Raw genomic sequence first — 22,406 nt, 5'->3', positions numbered from 1 at the left:
AAGTCACTCCTGAGGTTCACCATTCAGCCAAAGATTAGACAGGCCCATAAAACAAAATGAGACTAATGGGGCACAACAGTCAAGGAACGAGGACTAGAAGGCAGGAGGGAACAGGAAAGCTGGTAATAGGGAACCCAAGGTTGAGAAGGGACAGTGTTGACATGTCATGGGGTTGTTAACCATTGTCATAAAATAATATGTATGCTAACTGTTTAATGAGAAACTATTTGTTCTGTAAACCTTTATCTAAAGTACAATAAAAACATAAAATATATATAGAAAAACTATAAAAGTGACCACATAGATATGTGAAAGAACAAAATAGAATTTACAGATTTAAAAAAATATAATAATTGAAACAAAAAACTTCTGGAATAGGTTTCTCAGCAGAGAGAATTGGTGACTGAGAGAGGTTTGAAGAAATTTCCAGAATGCGGGACATAAATATGAGAGGTTAAAAAATATAAATATGGCAGAGACATTGAGAGACATGGAGGATGGTATGAGAAATCTTAAGGCTTTACAAATTTTTAACTGCGGTGCAGTAAATTACTTAATATGGTCCTTCTAGCCACAGTCTTTGTGATTCTCACACAATGATTGAGTGGGACCATGCAAATAAGGTGTATGGAATCCTAATGAGGTATGGTGGTTGGTGTTGTATGTCGGCTTGGCTAGGCCATGATTCCTAGTATCGTGTGGCTGTCTTCCATTTTGTGATCTGATGTAATTATCCTAATTATCCTCCATTTTATGTGTTGTAAATCCTAACCTCTATATATTAATGAGGCAGGATTAGTGTGGGGTATATCTTGAGTCACAACCTTGCAGGAGAGTATGACTCAAGTCCCACCCTTACTCAAGTCACACCATTCCCTGGGGTGTGGCCTACATCTAATGTATATGTGTGGGTGCTCTGGGAGGGCTCTCTTTCTCCATCTGAATCCTGCATCTGGCTTGTCATCATCTGACCTCTGGTTCTTGGAACTTGAGCCAGTGGCCTGCTGTCTGACCTGCCGATTCTGGGATTCACCAGCTTCTGCAGCCCTGTGGGCCAGCAGCCTATCGTCTGATCTAATTTGCCAGCTTCCACAGTGTCTTAGTTATCTAGTGCTGCTATAACAGAAGTACCACAAGTAGATGGCTTTAACAAACAGAAGTTTATTCTCTCACAGTTTAGGAGGCTAGAAGTCTGAATTTGGGGTGCCAGCTCTAGCAGAAGGCTTTATCTCCCTGTCGGTTCTGAGGGAAGGTGCTTGTCTTCAATCTTCCCCTGGTCCAGGAGCTTCTCAGCACAGGGACCTCAGGTGCAAAGGACGTGCTCTGCTCCTGGCACTTCTTTGTTGGTAGTATGAGGTCCCTCTCCTCTCTGCTCACTTCTCTCCTTTATGCTCAACAGAGATGGACTCAAGATACAACCTAATCCTGTAGATTGAGACCTGGCTCATTAACATAACTGCCTCTAATCCTGCCTTATTAACATCATAGAGGTTAGAATTTACAACATACAGGATAATCACATCAGATCACAAAATAGTGGACAGCCACACAATACAGCCTAGCCAAGTTGACACACATTTTGGGGGAACACAATTCAATCCATAACATGCAATCTTGTGAGCCAGCAGCCTGTCGTCTCACCTGCTGATTTGGGTTCTTTGGCCCCTGTGGCCACGTGAGTCAGGAGAAGCCTCCACCTGACCCACAGATTTGGGACTTCTCACCCTCCACAACCATGTGAGTCATTTCCTTGATACAGTTCATGAGTTGTGTGAGACATTGCAGCGAATTACAAAACCCAAAGATGGGAGGGAGAATACTGAGGGAGGGGAAGAGTAGTTGCTGTTACAGATGATGGAGTGGTACAGCAATTTGGAAAAAATTGACATTTGGGACATCTTTAACTTCTGCCTCATAGGAATCAGCTTCTTGCTGATCCTTATAAAAGAAATCATTCATTTATTACCATGAACCACAGTAAGAAATGCTTTTTACTTGTGACTTACTACAAAGACGTGTATAGTTATGTTAATAAATACAAATGATACAAAATTATCATGAAATAATACGACACACTCCCAATATTTTCTTTTTCTTCTTTCCCTTTCTTTCTTTCCCAATGCAGGTGACCACCTGATCAGGTAATGCCATAATCCACTGTTGGGAAACAACCTACAGTATGAAAATCACCAGTCTAATAAGCCACTAATCAGAGTTCCAAAAGAAGAGAGAGAGAGAATGGGGCAGAGGTAATATTTAAAAGAAATATTGTCTCAGAATTTTCCAAAACTGATGGAAGACACCAATCAACAAACTCAGGAACCCTAAAGAATTCAAGGCAAGATAAATAAAAAGATACATCATGGTGAAACTGCAGAACACTAGAACAGAGGGGAGAAAACGTAGATAATCGTCAAAGGAATGATGGCAATGGAAGCTGGAAAACAGTGGATATTATCCTCAAAGTGCTGACAATAACTGTCAATCTAGCAAGCCAGTCAAAACGTCTTCCAAGAGCAAGGGCAAAACAAAGACATTTTCAGACAAACGAACAAACTCTCATGGAAATAAAGTTTAAAGGATGTACTTCAGGTACAAGGAAAGTGACTCCAGTTGTAAGTTCTGAGATGCTAGAAGAAAAGATGAGCAAACAAACTGGTAACTGCGTAACCACAGTTAATCTTAACACTGACTGTATACAGTAATTTAATAATGTTTCATGGGGTTATAAAGGAAAAGATTAAACCTCCAATATACTACGGTGAAAACATATAAATTAGGGGAGACGTGATCAGCGTTAAAGTGTTTCTTCATTGTATTTTAAGGGATAAGGGTAAAGGTTTATTTATTAAAATTAGACTTTCATAAGATGGGTAAGGGGCCCTGGTGGCACAGTGGTTAAGAGCTACAACTGCTAACCAAAAGGTCAGCAGTTCAAATCCACCAGCCCCTCCTTGTAAACCCTACGGGGCAGTTCTACTCTGTCCTATTGGGTTGCTATGAGTCGGAATCAACTCGATGGCAACAGGTAAGATGGTAATTACTAAAATGATAGAAATAGTGTGTATAAAAGGAAGAATAATAGAATAATAACAAAAAAAGTCAACCCCAAAGAAGCAAGAAAGGAGAGGAAAAAGAAAAAAACAGGCAGGGCAAATAGAAAGCATAAAATAAGATGATAGAAACAAATCCATATATATCAGTAAACATAATAAGTGTAAATGGACTAAGAACTCCAGTTAAAAGATAAAGATTATCTTTAAAAAACAGAACAAACAACTTTGTCCTTATGAAAAATTTCAAGCATACAGGAAAGTAGGAAGAATAGTACAAAGAACACCCGTGTACGTGCTGTGTAGGTTCAACCATTGTCATCTGTATGTATGTATACCAGATACCACTTGCCATGAGTTGACTTTGACTAACAGCGACTCTATGTGTGTCCGAGTAGAACTGTGCTCCATAGGGTTTTCAATGGCTGATTTTTCAGAAATAGATCACCAGGCCTTTCTTCTGAATATGTATGTATAGGAGAGTATTAAGAACACACATTTTATGTAGCAAACATTCTATAGTAAAATAAAATAAAACAAAAGTTAGATAGTAATAATGATGTAGAATGCTCCATTTTGAGGTCAAGCCAATCCCAGCAATTTTTAAACCTGTATTTATGTGTATGGTTATTTAGTGAAAGGATGTTGCTCCACTAGGCTGTACTAGGAAGCAAGACGGTAGGAACTATGTCAACTTTCCTGACCTTTGTATCTCTAAATATTTGTTACATAAACAAATGGTACGTATTAGCAAAGATTCAGCACAGCGCTTGTGACGTTGTAAACATTCAATGTATAGTAGCTTTTACTTATTAAAGTGGCTGTTGTTATTATTGAAAGCATTCAGCTGAGTGTCTGGCACAAAATAAGCAAGCAATAATTGCTCGTTTATTATAATTATTAGTTACGATCCGTTACAGTGCCTAGCCCACATCATGCATTCACATTATAAACATCATGTTTATAAGAAGATGAATAAATAGTACTTTTGTTATTGCTCAAAGCCCCTAACAGTGCCTGGCACTAAATAGGCAAGGGAAAAATGGAGTTTATTCTTATTAATTATTATCATGGAATAGAGCATTTAATGCAATGGCCGGCCCCCAAAAGGCCCTTAATAAATGAATAGTCTCGGCGGAGACTGTTACCATTTCTGGGCAGCCTGGAGCCGCCCCGCCTCCCGAGCTTTGAGAAGCCCCGCCCCGCGACTGCCCGGCAGCCCCGCCCCCCGCGCCTGCCCGGCAGCCCCGCCCCCCGCGCCTGCGCACTGCCATCAAGAAGGGCTCCGCGCGCGCTGCTTCCCCCTCCCGCCCCTGGAGGCGGTGCAGGGCGCCGCTTCCTGCCGCGTGCGTGCGTCGCTGCGTGCGTGCGTGCGTGTGTGCGTGCGTGCCGCGAGCTCGCCGGGCACCGCGGCCTCGCCCTCGCCCTCCGCCCCTGCGCCTGCACCGCGTAGGGTGCCCCCGCCCCCACGCACTCCGCCGCGACCCCCGCCCGCGCCCCTCTGGCTTTTTTTTTTTTTTTTTAAATTTAAAGGGGGCGTAGCATTCACACTTCCCGCCTCAGGTGACTTCTCAGGGGTCTCCCAGCCAAAGGTGCCGCGCCGCCGAGGAACATGGCGAAGGTGGAGCAGGTCCTGAGCCTCGAGCCGCAGCACGAGCTCAAATTCCGAGGTAAGCCGCGGAGGCCCCCGCCCGGGCCGCCATGTTCCGGCCAGGCCCGGCTGGCGCCTGGGCCGCGCGGCCCCACCCGAGTTCTGTGGGGACAGGCCCGGCGCCGGGTGACGTCGCCCCGCGCCCGCCCTGTGCCCCCGCAGCTGTCAGGAGCCGCCTGGGCCGGAGAGGCCGCGTGCGGGGGCTGCTCGGATGCCCCCGGCCTACCGGGGCGCCTCGCCTTCAAGGGACTTTGTCACAGTTGGTATTGCCACTGTTGTCGCCTGGTTTGTAGCCTTGTGTTCTGGAGTGTGCGAACTGGCTGCTCCGGTCACCTAGAAGGTTCTTCCCCAGCTCTTCCCAAGGTTGACCTCCCCAGGTCTCAGCTCAGATGTCACCACCCTGTGATCCAGTGGACACCCGTCACGTCCTGCCACCGCCCTTTGTTCTGTGGTCTGCAAGACGCTTGTCACGACCTCAGACTACCCACTAACTAACTTGTTTACTGTCTTTCCATGCTAGAAGGGAAACTCCATGAGGACAGGACGTGTCATTCCGCTGTGCACCCATTAGGCGGCCAGTCCATGTTGAGCAAATGAATGAAAGAAACTTCCACAGGAGTTGTGATGGGACATGGCCCAACTTTCCTTCTAGTGTCTTCTTACTCATGTTCTGCAGCTGACAGGATGGTAGGATCCGATTTGTCCCCAGAGCTGCCTGGAGCTGGAGCCAAGCAGTACATGAGTTTGTGACAAGCCAGGGCCTTGGTTCCCGGGTGAACCTCCCACCTGAGTCGCTTGTACCTTTATGTTTCTTAACTTTTTTTTTTTTTTTTTTGGTCTGTGTTCTCCACCAAAATATAAGCATGTGAGCCAACAGGGACCTTGTCTAACTTGCTCATTCATTCTTTCCACATGTGTTGAGCATTTAACTGTGCAGTAGGCATGTGCTTGGCACCCGGAGACAGCGGTAAACAAGACGAACAAGATCCCTGGTCTCAGAGAGCTTACATTCCAAAGAGAGGAGACAAACAGACCAGTGAACAAACTCACGGGATCACTGCAGATAATGTTAAGTGCTGTGAAGGACATAAAACAGGCTGATGTGGTGGAGGTACACTTCAGACTGGACGGCCAGGCACCACTGTATTCCCAGCACATGGCCCACAGTAGGTACTCCATAGGTATTTTTGGAATGAATGCTGGCCAGGGGCACCCAGTGAATATGCACTGTTAGGAAGCAGTGTCGGGTGACTTGCCCAGAGTTACCCAGTTGGCAAGTGGCACATCTGAACGCAGACTTCAAAGCCTGCACTTTTAACCATTATGCTGTGTGACCTCTGGGAAATACTCCAGAACTGTGACTGTCACATTGCCTCCTAGGTACATAATCTGAAATGACTCCAAATGGAACTGAAGGTTTTCCAGTTAAGATTAGAACAAGCAACAAAACGAAGTGCTAAAACCTAGCACAGATCATAATTCTGTGACAGTACTTTGGTTTGTGTGATGTTCTCATGGCTTTCTCCTGGAGGAGCCAGGCTGGGGAAGGAATCCAAGTCACTGAGTGAATGTGGTGAGAGATGGTTTCCCCTTGAGTCATCTTGAATTCTCTGTCCGGGAAGCCTGACTCTGGTTACTCCTGTGGCTTGGTGCATTCATTCATTTAGGCCACAAACATTTACTGAGTGCCTACTATGTGTCAGATGCCAGGAGAAGCTGAGTCACATGAGGTGTACTTTCTGCATTGGCCCCCAGCCCCCCACCCCAGTACTTAAGTTTAGGGAAGGGGGCAGCTAAGCAATTTGATAAGGAGGTCAACTCCTAGAAGAGGTATCATTTGAGCTGAGTTACAAAGGCCGAATGGAGGTAGCCTAAAAGAAGAAACGGGTGGGGACATTTGAGGCGGAGGGAATTGCGTGTACGAGGTGCAAAGGTTGGGATGATGGGACCTCTTTGGGGTGCTGCTAGTAGTTCTGGGTGACATCTGCAGAGAGCGTTTGTTGGGGGTACAGGGCCAAGTGGAGATGAGGATGGAGAGTAGAAGTCGGACACAGCAGTGTCCCAGTTAACCTCGTGGGCCGCTTATCAGACGGTCCTCCCTGGGTTGACCCCAGCAGTTCCAGGTCCCCATCCCAGTACCAGCACTGCTCCAACATGATGTTACACAGAAAGAGGCACCGATTTGAGAAAATATAAGTACCAGTTCATTCACTTAAAGACGTGTTACCTTGAGTGGACCTCTTCACTCTCCAAAATCTCGAACTACTTGGGTCGTTAGGGATGACGCTCATGTCCTATTTGCCTCCTTCAGAAAGCTTTGTTGTTGTTTAGAAACAGTGATCTATGGCTGTTCAATGCTTTGTAAATACAGAGATTGGTGGTTGCATCTAGACAACTGGTTTCATGACTTCAGCTTTTCAGTGATATTATGACTGTTCAGTACTTTGTAAACATATATGTTGGTGGTTGTATCTAGACAGCTGGTCTCATGGCTTCAGCTTTTCAGGGGTATTATGGCTGTTCAGTGCTTTGTGAACATATACGTTGGTGGTTGTATCTAGACAGCTGGTGTCATCACTTCAACTTTTCTCTACTTGAAAGGCGTGGCAGAGAAGAATGATCTGCCTGGCCCTGAGTTGTCCAAAGCAGCGATGGCCAAATTTACTGGATGTTTTTCCTAGGGAAGTGGCCCAGGAGAAGGCCTGGTGTCAAATTGTTGAAGACTGTTGGCTCACAGCTTCAAAAGAGGCATATGCAGGCATGTGTAAACCACATTACGAAGTGGTTTTTGTTTTGTTTTTAAAGGTGAACACTAAGACAGTGACATTAGAATAGAGGCTCAATGCTGTGGCTTGCTGGATAGAGAGAATTCATTTCAGGATGAAAACTGGCACATTTAATTGACCTCTTCCAGGTTACTCAGGGTGATGACTCTGACTTCTGGTGGTTTACTTTTAAGAAGGATCAAACGTCTGAGCTAACTTTGTTTAGGAAAGTTATAATTAAAACGCCTGTCACCTGAAGGGAAAACGTTAATCATCTTTTAAGTGCCGGCTAAGATGATGGAATGGGATTGTATATCATTAAATTGTTTTTAAACTCTGGAATTTTGTGTGGCTATGTTAAATTTAAGGCCGTTATAGAAGAAAAGAGGACACGGATTTCTGTGACCTTGTTCAGTCTTGTACAAAATAGTACACTGGAGAGTGCTAAGTAGCAAAAGGAGAAAGACCAATGTCTTCCTGAAAGAAGAAGACACAGTGGGATTTGCCTAGATTTGAGGTTGATTTTCATGAGATGTGTTTAAGAAGTCAGCAACATGAGAAGCTCTCCCAGACCAGGGAGATGTTCTGAGAGTTAAAGGTCTTTGGAAGCCTGTAGAATGGGTGCCTTTTGCATTGCCCCTCTTTCTGTTGATCTCAGTTCTTCCCAGGCCAAACCTTTGCTGCCTCCTCTGAGGTCCCACTTGTTGCCCAGCTTTCTGAATGAGTCACTTTCAGGGCATTTGTATCACTTCTTTTCTTTCTTCTCCTCTCCCTCCCCCTCCATCAGATTCCATCTGCTGTAAATAGTACGCCTTGTATTTTATTTGGTCAATGTCCAAGACTCTTAATCCTTCTTCACATCCTAGTACACTCCCCGGCGATGATACCGTCACATGAGAGTGCTCCGTTGACCGTCTTCATGAGCTGATTAGTTAAGGTTTAAACCTACTGTGGACCTATTTACTTTTGCCTTATTCTGAAACTTCCATTGGCCTTCAGGACATCTCAGAGTCTCTGTTGGTCACTGCTTTTGGAAGAAGAAAGGAATTTGGGCACCATAGATGGTAGGTGACTGTCTTTTGTATAAGGAAAGCATGCTTAGAATCACTACTTCACCCTTCAAGTTGATGTGTAATTTAAGATTGTTTAGGAAGTTAAGAAGTATAAAACCCTGTGGATATAGTCAGTACAATGCAGTAATTATCTTTCAGACGGTAAGTATAGCGTTAATTCTTCAGCTTTAGTATAGCACTGATCTCCTTAACATTTCATGATCACATAGAGCAGACCGTGTTTTACAGCACAACAAAATGTCAGCAGTGTGCTTAAGATTCTTTATGATAGTGGTTTCGGTCCATCCTGAATAGATTGTCTTCATTTATTTAATTATTACCAGCGTACTCATCAAAGCAAGTGGCATTAAATTTACTAAGCTCGAGTCAAACTTGAATCTTCATAGATTGTAGTGTTCACTTCTGAGTTCTTGTTGCTGGGAGAAAAATGTTAACTCTCTTCTAACCATTTGTTCACTTCTTCACAGTAACTCCTTAGGGAAAAAACATGGATAGTTGTTGGCCATGTGCTCTTATTTGGAAAGTGGTGATCTTTCCTTGGTGTGTGTGGTTGTAACATGTGTCACAGTTATCTTAATTACCTGGGAGCTTTTCATCTAAGTGTGGATTTATTAAAATAATTAGTCTGAATTGTTGCTTATTAAGGAGATGAACTCTTAGACATTGTTAACACTGTCTTTTATTTATGACAGTTACATAGCATCTTCCCTTTAAATGCTGGCGGCAAAATACTGAGAACTTAGACCCTGCAGTATTACCACTAAGTAGTTGAGGGGTCAGGGAAGTAAATTACATTGGCCATCACTCAAATACAACCCCGAAGCTCAATTTTGAGAACCCAGAACTTTAATTTTTACATAAGGAGTTATTGCCAACATTGACTCTTACTTCTTCAATTTGTATTTGAAAAATTTGCCATCTAAAGGATGACCATGATTTGGGACAAATGAGCACAGCTTTCAGCAAGATGACAAGAAAGATGAATGTAAAGAGCGCTGGGCTCTATTAGTCAAGACAAGCTTGCCACAGAGTGTCTTTAATAAAATAAAAGCCTTCTATACAGCTATTTTGCCCAAGGATTGTGTTAAAAACAAAGTTGCATTATGGGTTCCAAGCTGGCTCCCTCGTTTTCTCTCATTTTTAGTCCCTTTCAGGCCATCAGCAGCACAGCCTAGCCAGGATTGCTTTGGCCTATGCTCAGTAGGGATGTGTACTCTTTGAGGTTTTTACCTGACAGACCTGGGCTGCTAGCTTTACAAAAACAGAAGTTGTTTAAAGAGCTATGTTATGGAAACAAAGTTACCAAGCTTGACAGTCATTTTTAAGAGAGTATTTTTTAAAATACCAATATGGCAGAATAGTATTTCTAGAGTAATGATTCTTCAGAATGTTAAATACGTTGTTTTAACCGAAGCTGTTGATGTTAGACACAGTGCCTTACTGTGCTTTAGGGTTTTTTACCCCCTTGCATGGAGGGGGAGTAGAGGGAGACTGAGAAAATGGCCTGATTCTCAGGCAACATCTTGAAATGCTTTCTTTTAATAACTTTTTAGCGTGAACTGTACAGAACTGTAAAGCTATAGAAATACCCCCCTAGAGTTTCCCTTCATCTTTTCAGAAGGATGACTATCAATTCTTGATTAGCAGGATAGTATTTCTCTTCATCCGTGTCAAGTAGTGACTTCCCTCTGGATTTGGGGTGTGTGCACGCATGTCACGGCTTCAAACCATAATTTTTTCCATTCTGGTTATCATTCTGGTTCACCAACATTTTAAAAATTCAGTTCTGTTCCAGTTTCACTTCCTCGACCATGAATGAACCGGTTCAAACTGGTTCGAACCTGTTTTTTTAACTCTCTGATACCCAGTTTATATCCTGCAAATGGGTAACCTGGAGAAATTTCATCTGAAGAAGTATGACTACTAGATTTGTTCCTTATATTGCAAATAATATTGCATTTTTATATTAACCCAAATTTTGCTCATCCCAAGATTTTGTAGTTACTTTTGAAAGTAGCAATATTAAACTATTTCTTTCTACACATTCGTTAATAATTAAATCTCAAGTGTCAGTGATGTTCAGTTTTAATTACAGTCTCAAAACATTTTAATACAAAGAACATGATGTAAAATATATATTTTTTTAATTCTATTTTTAAAAATACACTAGAATTCACTGCAGCACTGAGTCACTTTAAAAATAGTATTGTGAATACTGGGGAAGCCAACACAACTTGACCAAGGCAAAGTCAGAGAAGCTTCATAAACACATCCAAACTCCCGTAGGGATTGAGTCATTGAGCTGAGGGCTGGGGACCGTGGTCTCAGGGAACATCTAGCTCAATTAGTATAACATAGTTTGTAAGGAAAATGTTCTACATCCTACTTTGGTGAGTAGTGTCTGGGATCTTAAAAGCTTGTGAGCGGCTGTCTATGTCTACTGGTCCCATCCTGTCTGGAGCAAGGGAGGATAAAGAAAACCACAGACACAAGGGAAAGGTTAGTCCAAAGGACTAATGGACCACAACTACCACAGCCTCCTCCAGACTGAGTCCAGCACAACTAAATGATGCCTGGCTGCCACCACTGACTGCTCTGACAGGGATCACAATAGAGGGTCCTGGACAGAGCTGGAGAGAAATGTAGAACAAAATTCTAACTCATTAAAAAAGACCAGACTTATTGGTCCATCGGAGACTGGGGAAATCCTGAGAGCATGGCCCCCGGACGCTCTTTTAACTCAGTACTGAAATCACTCCTGAGGTTCACCCTTCAGCCAAAGATTAGACAGGCTGATAAAATAAGCAATAATACACATAGCTCACCCATGTCTATGAGAGTAAATGGGCACACCAGCCCGGGGGCAAGGACAAGAAGGCAGGAGGGGACAGGAAAGCTGGACGAATGGAAATGAGGAACCCAAGGTTGAGAAGGGGAGAGTGTTGACATGTGGTGGGGTTGGCAACCAAGGTCACAAAACAATATGTATATTAATTGTTTAATGAGAAATTAATTTACTCTGTAAACCTTCACCTAAAGCACAGTTTAAAAAAAGTGATAAAAACACTCCTAACACACTGTATAAATATTAAATTGAAGATTCAAAATACTTTATTTAGTAGGAAATTCTCAACTTAGTACTATGAAATACACTGAAAACAAACTTAATTTTGATGTAGGTGACATTTCACTCCTAACACTTAATTGTCACTTAAAATTGGTAAGAATTTATTCATGAAATACTAGAAATATAAAGTGTGCTATGATACCTAATACATCAATGCAAAAAGGCAAAGTGCAATAAAATATTTAATACTTTTATATTCACCCCAGTTCTAAGCTGAAGAATTGCTGTAACATTACATAAAATAAACATTGCAAATACAGATTTAATTCTTACACAGTTAATTCAGTTCATTTAGAAAACATCACTGTAATAAACCATAGTTACACCTAGTTAAAAGAAGGTTCTGTAATATTTTTTCGTTTAAGCCACCCCTGTCGTCTTGAATTTCAAACCTGAGAAAGCTCTCGCAACACTGGCCTGAGTAGCTGGTGCACCCAAAGCTGCCATAGCAGGTTCATGTAACTGGAGAGACTGTGAATGGTTTTCTCCCCCGTATTCAAGAATACTTTTTTTCCCCTCAACTCTTTGTAAATCATCAAAGCTTGTTTATATAGAGTCAGTATTTACAGTACAGTCATTTGATCTCAGTTTAACTTTTTTCTTTCATTTTGAGAAATAATTCCATCTCAACATCTTCGTTCGAAACGAGAGTATTCCCTGAATTGCTTTCCTGTTACGCTGTCACTATTGCTCCTTTTCAGATTTTCTCTCATTTCCCAGATGCTTTTGAAATGCAATATGGCCTTCACATTAAGTTCAGAACTAATCAGAATTTGATAATGAGGATCTAGAAAAACTGCTTCTAATACGCTATCATTTTCAGTGATAACTTTTTCTTGACATTAAATTTTTCCATCAGTGTATTTCCAAATGTACTATTAAAAATAACAAACAAGAAAAGCTCACTGCTGGGGAGTCAATTCCAACTCAGAGCCACACTATAGGAGATAGCAGAGCTGCCCTACAGGGTTCCCAAGGAGCAGCTGGTGGATTGGAACTGCCGACCTTTTGGTTAGCGTCTGCAGCTCTTAACCACATCGCCACCAGGGCTCCAGATGTATTATTAAGAGTTCTTAATTTTCGGTTAGCTTCCATCCGCATGCCAAAAACAGCACTCATGGTTAATTGTTCACTTTGCAGTCTTACCATAACTTTCTTTAAAGGTTTTAAAGTTTCCAAAATTAGACATGCTTATTTGTTATTAGAAAAGTAATATTTCATATTATTCTTAGCTAATACATTGCAGAGATTTTTGCATCCTAGTAAGGTTTCTGACCCACTGCCATAGAGTCAATTGTTTATCTAATTTCACCTTAAAACATTCTGGAACGGCAAACTTGTCTAATGTTTTTTTGTTGCTTATTTAGGACACTTCTGACACTTTCTTCAATCTCCTTTGTCTTCTTACTTTGCACTGCATTGTAGTCATCCATATGGTGACATTTCAGGTGTCTTCCTAAATTCGCTGCATGGTTTCCAACCATATCTATGTTGCACATATTATATGTGCTTTTATTTTCAGTCTTTTTGTACTTGAAAAATTCTCAACATGGATTTTCTCTGGGTCGTCCATCCCATACAAGAATTCAGGGGATACGAAATAATACTAATATTAGGGCATATTTTATAGTCACTGTCTTATATTACATAAGGAGCCCTGGTGGCACAGTGGTTAAGGCACTGGACTGCTAACCGAAAGGTCGGTGGTTAGAAACCACCAGCCGCTCTGCTCTGCAAGAGAAACATGTGGCAGTCTGCTTCCGTAGAGATTTACAGCCTTGGAAGCCCTATGGGGTCACTCTGAGTTGGAATCAACTCGACAGCAATGGGTATATTACGTTACAGTAAAAACGAGTCTTAGACTTTGATAACATAAAGAGAGTAGAATGCATAAATACATTTGTAGAAATGAATTAGAGCCAGAAGGTATTAAAATGGTTCTAGCCATGCATCGTCAGTATATTAGAAAAACTGGGATAACTATGATTTTATATTCATAGGGTTTGCTGATTTCTTCCATTCAGAGTCCCACTTTACAACATTCTTGTACACTTATTCACCACCTTTTGAAGGAAAAAAATCCCACTTCATAGTGATGCCATTGTTTTAAGTAATATAACAGTACATCTCCGTTGAAATACTAGTTCTTTTCCTGCTAGTTGCTGATATTTGTTCACATTTCGATTTGTGAGATAAATATCACATTAAACATGTAAGTGCAAACAATGTGTGATGTTGTTAGGTGCTGAGTCGATTCTGACTCATAGCAACCCTATGTACCAAAGAAGGAAGCACTGCCCGATCCTGCGCCATCCTCACAGTTATTGTTATGTTTGAGCCCATTGTTGGAGCCATGGTGTCACTCCATCTCGTTGAAGGTCTTCCTCTTTTTTGCTGACCCTCTACCAAGCATGATATCCTTCTCTAGGGACTGGTCCTTCCTGCTAATATGTCCGAAGTATATGAGATGAAGTCTTGCCATCCTTGCCTCTAAGGAGCATTCTGATTCTACTTCTTCCAAGACAGATTTGTTCATTCTTCTGGCAGTATATGGTATGTTCAGTATTCTTTGCCAACACCATGATTCAAAGGCATCAATTCTTTGGTCTTTCTTACTCATTTTCCAGCTCTCACATGCATATGAAGCGGTTGAAAACACCATGGCTTGGGTCAGGCGCACCTTAGTCTTCAAGGTGACGTCTTTGCTTTTTGAACGCTTTAAAGAGATCTTTTGCAGCACATTTGCCCAGTGTAAATGCATTGTTTCATTTCTTGACTGCTGCTTCAATGGGCGTTGATTATTGATCCAAGTAAAATGAAATCCTTGATAACTTCAATCTTTTCTCCGTTTATCATGATGTTGCTTATTGGTCCAGTTGGAGGATTTTTGTTTTCTTTATATTGAGGTGTAATCCATACTGAAGGCTGTAGTCTTTGATCTTCATCAGTGAATGTTTCAAGTCCTCTTCACTTTCAGCAAGCAAGGTTGTGTCATCTGCATAATGCAGGTTGTTATTGAGTCTTCCTCCAATCCTGATGCCCTGTTCTTCCTCATATAGTCCAGCTTCTGGTATTATTTGTTCAGCATACAGATTGAATAAGTATGGTGAAAGGATACAACCCTGATGCACACCTATGTTGACTTTAAACCACGCAGTATCCCCTTGTTCTGTTGGAACGACTGCCTCTTGGTCTAAGTACAGGTTCCTCATGAGCACAATTAAGTGTTCTGGAATTCCCATTCTTCACAGTGTTATCCATAATTTGTTCTGGTCCACACATCTGAATGCCTTTGTGTAGTCAATAAAACACAGGTAAATATCTTTTTGTATTCTCTGCTTTCAGCCATCATTCATCTGACATCCGCAATGATATCCCTCGTTCCATGTCCTCTTCTGAATCCAGCTTGAATTTCTGACAGTCCCCTGTCGATGTATTCCTGCAACCGCTTTTGAGTGATCTTCAGCAGAATTCTACTTGTGTGTGGTATTAGTGATATTGTTTGATAATTTCCGCATTCTGTTAGAGTACCTTTCTTTGGCAGGGGTACAAATATGGATCTCTTCCAGTTGGTTTACCAGGTAGCTGTCTTCCAAACTTCTTGGCATAGACGAGTGAGCACTTTCAGCGCTGCATCTGTTGGTTGAAACATCTTAGTTGGTATTCCATCAATACCTGGAGCCTTGTTTTTCGCCAGTGCTTTTGGTGCAGCTTGGACCTCTTCCTTCAGTACCATCAATTCTTGACCGTATGCTACCTCCTGAAATGGCTGAAGGTCGACCAGTTCTTTTGAGTACTCTGTGTATTCTTCGCATCTTTTGTTGATGCTTCCTGTGTCATTTAATATTTTCCCTGTAGAATCCTCAATATTGCTACTTGAGGCTTGAATTTTTCTTCGATTCTTTCAGCTTGAAAAATGCCAAGTGTGTTCTTCCCTTTTGGTTTTCTAATTCCAGACATTTGCACATTTCATTATAATACTTTGTCTTCTTGAGCCATCCTATGAAATCTTCTGTTCAGCTCTTTGACTTCATCATTTCTTCCTTTCACTTTAGCTACTGTATGTTGAAGAGCAACTTTCAGAGTCTCTTCTGACATCTGTTTTGTGCTTTTCTTTCTTTCCTGTCCTTTTAATCCCTTCTTGCTTTCTTCATGTGTGATGTCCTTGATGTCATTCCACAACTCGTCTGATCTTCACTCATTAGTGTTCAGTGTGTCAAGTCTGTTCTTGAGATGGTCTCTAAATTCAGGTGGAATATACTCAGGTTGTAGTTCGGCTCTCGTGGACTTCTAATTTTCTTCAACTTCAACTTGAAATGTGTGATAGTACATTTAAATTGAGATTGAATACAGGAATGAAATCATCAAGAAATTATATGCTATTTTTTATTTCTTGAATTTAAATATCATATTTAAAAATGTGAATAATGTATGTTTAAAATGTTTACACTCACCTAACAAATTTCCGTTCACTTGAAACTCTGTTCAGAACTTGATGCAGTTTACCAGCTCTTTCGGATTTCTGACTACAAGGGTTCTCAGTGGCCGAGCGGTTCTCACATCTTCAGTCGGCACAGCTCGCATTACTGTGAGAGAGGTCAAGCACGGAGTGGAAACGGCGAACTCTTGACTGGCCTGTGAATCGCCCTTTGTAATAGTTATCACCTACAGCTGCGGCTGTGCCATGTTGCTTGCCAAAACAGTGAACTGTGCTCTTACCAGCCATGTGCCAGAGATGCATTTGGCATACATGGGTGCTAGATGCAGATCAAACAGATGGTCCAGTGGTCTTGCTTACAACTTAAAAATTATCGTTGAACCCCTGAAACTATGGCCCCTGGACACCCTTCTAACTCAGAACTGAAGCCACTCCTGAAGTTCACCTTTCGGTCAAAGATTAGACAGGCCTATAAAACAAACAATAACACAGGTAGGAACGTGCTTCTTAGATCAGTCAAGAGACCCAATGGGCAACAGCTGCCCAAAAGCAAAGAAGAGAAGGCAGGACGGGACAGGAAACCTGGACAAATGGACACGGGGACCCTGGGGTGGGGAGGGGAGGGGGAGGGTGCTCACGCATTGCAGGGATTGCAACCAATGTCACGAAACAATTTGTGTATAAATTTTTGAGTGAGAAACTAATATTGCTCTGTAAACTTTAACCTAAAGCACAATTAAAAAATATATATATATTGTTGAACTGAAAATAGCGGAGTGAAAAAAATAATGGTTTTCTATTTCAGTCTGGGGTCAGAAAAACACTAATTTGGATTTTGATTTCACTCTGGCAGAAATTTCAATTTTTTTCAGTTTTGGTTTTTGCTTCTGTTCCAGTTCGAAGCCCTGTTGCGTGCGTGTGTGTGTGTGTGTGTGTGTGTGTGTGTGTGTATGAATGAACGTGTGTGCACCCGCCCATGTGGGGATGGTCGGCACACATGTTAACCGATAGCTGTGACATGTTGTATCGTACATAGTAGACATTTCAACAGTCTCCTTCAACCTTAGTCTATTTGGGAAGGGGGTGAGGTAAAGAAGTCTTTCTGGGGAGGGGCAGATGGAGACAGTACCCGTCTCCCTCTGCTGCTGCGTCTTTTAGGCTGTGCTTTAAGACAATGAAAGGTACCCCTGGACTGTTTACTTAGATTTGAATTACTTGGGATGTGGCTTGGAACCTTTAGGACTCCAAATTCCTTGGGTTGTCTTTTTTTTTTTTTTTTAAATTGTACTATAGATGAAGGTTTACAGAACAAACTAGTTTCTCATTAAACAGTACACATTTTATGACGTTAGTTAACAACCCTAGGGTTGTCTTTAAAGACTCCAGATTCCTTGGGTGCTGAGAGAATGGAGGGGAACAGAAAACAGAACATAGGGAGCATATTTACAAGGCGTGGATATGCTAGATTTCCATCTGCCCCCACTCCACTGGGTTAGGTCTGGAGTACAAAGCAGGGCCATAGCGTGCCTTCCCACATTTTGCTATCTAAGGGCTCAGAAAGGAGGGGGGAGGAAGGAACATTTGTAGAAGACAAAGACTGTGCTAGAGACTGTGGTGGTTGGTGTTTAGTGTTTGCTCTCTTATTGTTTAGTCTCCATAGCAATCCTAGGACGCGGCGTACTGACTAGTTAGGCGACTTGCCCCCAACGGCCACAATAGTAAGTGATGGTGGGGGCATTTGAAACTAGGTTTGTCCAGCACGGAAGCTCACGTGCTTTCCAGTACATCGCTCTCGACTCCCTGATCTATAGAGTTAGCACAAAGAAGGGCTCATTCTCGGGGGAAGGAGGCCAGGAATTTATAACCATTAATGAACTGTTAGTACCTATCAGAATAATCAATTCATTAAAAATTATCTTTTTTTAGGATTTTTTTAGGAGGGATTTCTTACCATACTTTAAGAAAAGTTCAGATTGATGACTCAAAGCATGCTTTTATTTACCCTGCGTATGTTCCATTTTTTATATCAGATTTTGGTAAGTGTTTCATGATCCTGTATATTTAGAAAACATTGATGGTCTTTTGAGTCATTTGAGATTCTGCTTCTGAGTCTTTGGAAAGTAGACTGAAGCTCGTGTGAGAGATTTCACAGTTTTGCGGGTTTGTGAAGTGGGAGTTAGAGGCGTTCTGAAGGGTGCTTATTAATATAGGAATTTCTAAAACAAATGACGTCTCGAGGTGCCACCTTAAACTTTACACGTGGAGCTACAAAGCCTTTAGTCCCGAGTGCTCCTGATAGCCCACGAAGCAGGTAGGGGCAGTTCCAAGGTAGAATTCTCGCCTTCCAGATGGGAGACCTGCGTTCAGTGCCTGGCTGACTCACCTTATGGACACCACCACCGTCTGTCAGTGGAGGCTCATGTGTTGCTGTGATGCTGAACAGGTTTCAGCAGAGCTTCCAGACTAAGACAGACTAGGAAGAAAGGCCTGGTGATCCACTTCTGAAAATGAGTCAGTAAAAACCCTATGGATCATGATGGCCCAGTCTGCAGCCACAGGACCAGGCACTGTTTTGATCTGTTGTGCACTGGGTCGCCATGAGTCGGGGGCATGATAGCAGCTAACAACCACCAAAACCCAACCCAACCCATTGCCACTGAGTCAGTGCTGACTCAGAGTAGAACTACCCCACAGGGTTTCCCAGGCTGCAATCTTTCTCCCGCAGAGTGGGTGGGGTGGGTTTGAACGGCCAACCTTTTGGTTCGCAGCCAAGTGCTTAACCACTGCACCACCAGGGCTCCTAACAGCAACAAGAACATATAACTAGAAACTTCTCAGATGTTGAAAGAGGTAGAACTTAAGGTGAATAACAAAAAATGCCATTTCATTCTGTATGAGGTATACTTTAGGAATTCGTTCTCCAAGCCTCTGAGTAGGGTCAGAGAGGGTTTAGAGACACGCATAGTGTAGTGACCATGTGCGTAATATGTCATTGTCCAGGGTTCTTCCTTTTCCACACCCATCCTTGAGGCTTTCCTCATGGACTGACGACTGCTTCCTGACTGGTGGGATGGAACGTGACTGCTCTGAGGCTGGCTTGGTCATGGCGCACTGCAAGGTTCTTGCGCGCCAGACCCTGGGTTGGCTTGGGGACTGAGGAGGAAGTTTCTAGCCTCTAGGTGGTGGGAGGACAAGGTGGGGGGGGGGCACTCTGGGGATGGGACACTTCTAGGCTGTCCTCCATTGGAAGCTTAGAAAAAGCTGTGTTAATTCTACTTTGGGGTTTGGATTTCGCAGGGAAGGTGGCATTTGAGATTGTGACTTGGCATGCTTACTGCGTGCTAAGCATTTTTGTAAGTGCTCATTTATTTAATTCTTAAAACAGCAGGCCTAGAAAGTGCATACTGTTATGATCCTCAGGTTCATAACCCAGATTCCTGGGTTTGTTATGAACCTGAGTTGGGGTTGAGCTGGGATTTGACCAGGATCCACCTGACTGCAAAGCCCGGGTTGTTAATCGTCATGCTTGTTATGTTTCTTCCCGTCAAAGGTGAGCGGGAGTCTGGCTGACTAGGAAGGCCCTCCGTTTTCTTCTGTGTTGTTAGGAAGATGGGAGGAGTATTGGATATAGGACAATGAGAATAGAAAGGGGATTGAAGAAGAAAAGGGCTGAACGAGGAAAGGTGCTCCGTTGTAATTGTACTTGCCTTATGGCACCTTTTACGTACAGTACAGAGTTGCTGGGGGGCATTGCAGTGACTGGCTGAGTTAAAAACCCTTTCTGCCAATTCTCCGAGTTGTATTTTTGCCCCTAAGAACTTGAGTCCTAACTTGATCACACCTCTCGTTGGGAGTTGTTCACTCATTAGTGTTGAAAATGATGTGCGGACACTGTTGCTCTGCCTTCCCTTACACCACCCTGTTCCTCTGCTCTATATGCCTTTTACTTCCTCGAAGCCTCTCATCACAGACGTTGCGTTCTGAGTTCATTGGGTACTAGTTCAGCCTTTTAGTTCTATCATTCAACATGATGTGTAGTAGAAAAATGAAAGGAACAATGCTCACCTGAGAAGTCAGCATTGTCCTCATCTCCACCTTAGGGATAGAACACTGAGGCCCAGCACTTGGCAGAATTGAGTTTGCACCCAGGTGTTGCAGCATCTGGAGCTCCTGCGCTTTACTGACAAAGGCAGGCCTGACTCCTGCCCTGCTGTCGTGGAGGCACCAGCCAGCCTCCTGAGCTTGCTGTCCGCTCAGGAGGCTTAAAGTCAACACCTAGTGTTACTTCTAGCTCTCACCGTGTGAACATGAGATTCAAATTATTTTAACTGAAGAAGAAAGATAGGAAGCGTCTTGAGGGCAGAAACCTGGGCTTAATACTTCCCACAGCACCAACCAGTGCTTTGTGTTAGTGAGCTGCCGAATGTTTAATTCATGAACCCTCTTGTTGGAGTTCCAAGGCTCACTACTCCTGCTAACCTTTCGTGATCATCTGACCCAATTTTCTATCTGCCCTCCGATTGTGCAAAGTATTTGTCGCGTGCAGGTTTTGGTTGGTGTCTTACAGTTACTTTCCACGTGTTCATCGGCTCTTCCCTTTGTCTCCCCGCTAGGATGTGACCTTCTATAGGTCTCTGGTTCTTTAGTAGTTCCCAGTAGTGACTGACTGAATGCACTCTTACCGCTGTTTTCTTCTCCTAGTACCCCAAAGAAGGGATACAACCCAGAACTTGGTCACCTTTTCAGTGTTTGGTATAATCATTGAAATAGAAGCATACCAAACTCGCTGCTGTTGAGTTGATTTGACTTGTAGAGACCCTGTATATAGGACGGAGTGGAACTACCCTATAGGTTTCCAAGGCTATAATCTTTACGAAAGCTGACTGCCACCTCTTTCTCCTGCAGAGCGGCCAGTGGGTGCCAACGCCAACCTCTTGGTTAGCAGCCGAGTACGTAACCACTGCGCCACCAGGGCTCCTTATAGTAGCATACACAAAATAGAAAGAGGGATTTGCTGAAAAACCAAAGGTTTGTCTTAGTGGGATTGTCGAATTCTCAATCTGTTTGTGGAATTGCTTTGTTGGTATATAAACGTATCCTGATGGACTGCCCTGGAAATCTGAATGGGTGCCTTTTGACCTTTTTAAAGTCAGGCTCTGCTTTATTAAATGGAAGAAGGAAAGCTGTGGATCACGCCTTAGGGAATCTGCACGTGTGCATGTGCAGAACCCTTGGTGTCATCTGGGAGCAGGGGAACAGGCTTGACTGTAGAGAATCTCGTGTAGCTCAGAGTGGTGGAAACCAGAGGGGTCAGCTAAAGAAGGCCAGGGAAAAGTCAGCTCATTTTGATCTTGTTTGTTTGCTTAAATGAATGCCTTTGTGGCTTTTCCTCTTCAAAGCCTGGTTGTTTCTTTTTCTTTCTTCGTATACTTAGCACTGAGCATAGGGCTTAGCAATTAGTCATTTATAGTAAACATCTAAGCGTTGTCTCTCCCACCTTCAAGGAAGAAACATTGCTTTCTCGGTCGTGTTGGCCTTCTCTGGCTGCTCCTTTCACCGTCCTCCTTGTTTCAGTTTCTGGAAAGAGTGGTCTGAATCTCCATTTTCATGCTGCCCATTCACTCCTGAAGTCCTAGGAGCTTCCTTAGGCCTACATCACCACATCTGTTGCTGCATTTCTGTTCGCTCTGTAGTGGGCTCTCTGTAGCTTGATGCCTTTTGCAATCCCTGCTTCTTGACACTCTTCTTCGACCTCCTTTGTCACTCTCTCCTGGTCGTCTTCCACACGCATGTGGCCCCTTGTGCCCACTTCTCAGGGGAGTCCTGTAGATAATGCTCAGGGTTTCAGCTTCTCCCTCTCCCTCTCATCGCTCCCCTCTTCTCTGGCTCATCTCCCTCCCTCGCTTTCCCTTTTCCTTCCCTCCATCCCCCTCTTCCTCACTTTCCCTTGGGGAGCTCTTCTGTCACTACCCTTGGCTTCTTACATAGATCCCAGGCCTAACCCAGGCCCACCTCTGAGGCTGCAGGTACCTCAGATGCCACTGCCCTTCCTTCGGCTCCACATCTCCCCTTCCTACAGGCATCTCGTGGATGGCGCCCACAGTCGCACACTTCTTCCTGCCCCTCCATTGCTGCCTCATTCTCCCATGGATGACTGTCATAGTCACCTCACTGCCCTCTTTCTGAGTTCCTCTCGTCTTCCCACCCTGATGTCTGAAAGTTGTTCCTATCTGGCCCCTGAGAAGTCGCTCATCCTCCTGCTGTTTGACTGCTCTCTCCTGCTCACCCGCAAGGCTGGC

The 22,406-nt window shown here is 43.2% G+C and overlaps 1 protein-coding gene across 1 annotated transcript in view; it reads left to right on the top strand.

The window, feature by feature from the left end:
- Positions 1 to 4,359: 4,359 nt before the first annotated feature.
- The window catches only part of VAPB (VAMP associated protein B and C), a 74,789-nt gene continuing 56,742 nt past the window's right edge, over positions 4,360 to 22,406 (top strand). The window contains exon 1 of the mRNA XM_004370208.2: positions 4,360 to 4,723. Within this exon, the coding sequence (XP_004370265.1) occupies positions 4,666 to 4,723 (58 nt within the window). The 5' untranslated portion in view covers positions 4,360 to 4,665. The remainder of the gene's footprint in view (positions 4,724 to 22,406) is intronic.

The sequence above is a fragment of the Trichechus manatus genome, unplaced genomic scaffold (assembly GCF_000243295.1).
Source record: "Trichechus manatus latirostris isolate Lorelei unplaced genomic scaffold, TriManLat1.0 scaffold00008, whole genome shotgun sequence".
Classification (NCBI taxonomy): Eukaryota; Metazoa; Chordata; class Mammalia; order Sirenia; family Trichechidae; genus Trichechus; species Trichechus manatus.
This window is presented reverse-complemented; position numbering and strand designations above follow the sequence as displayed.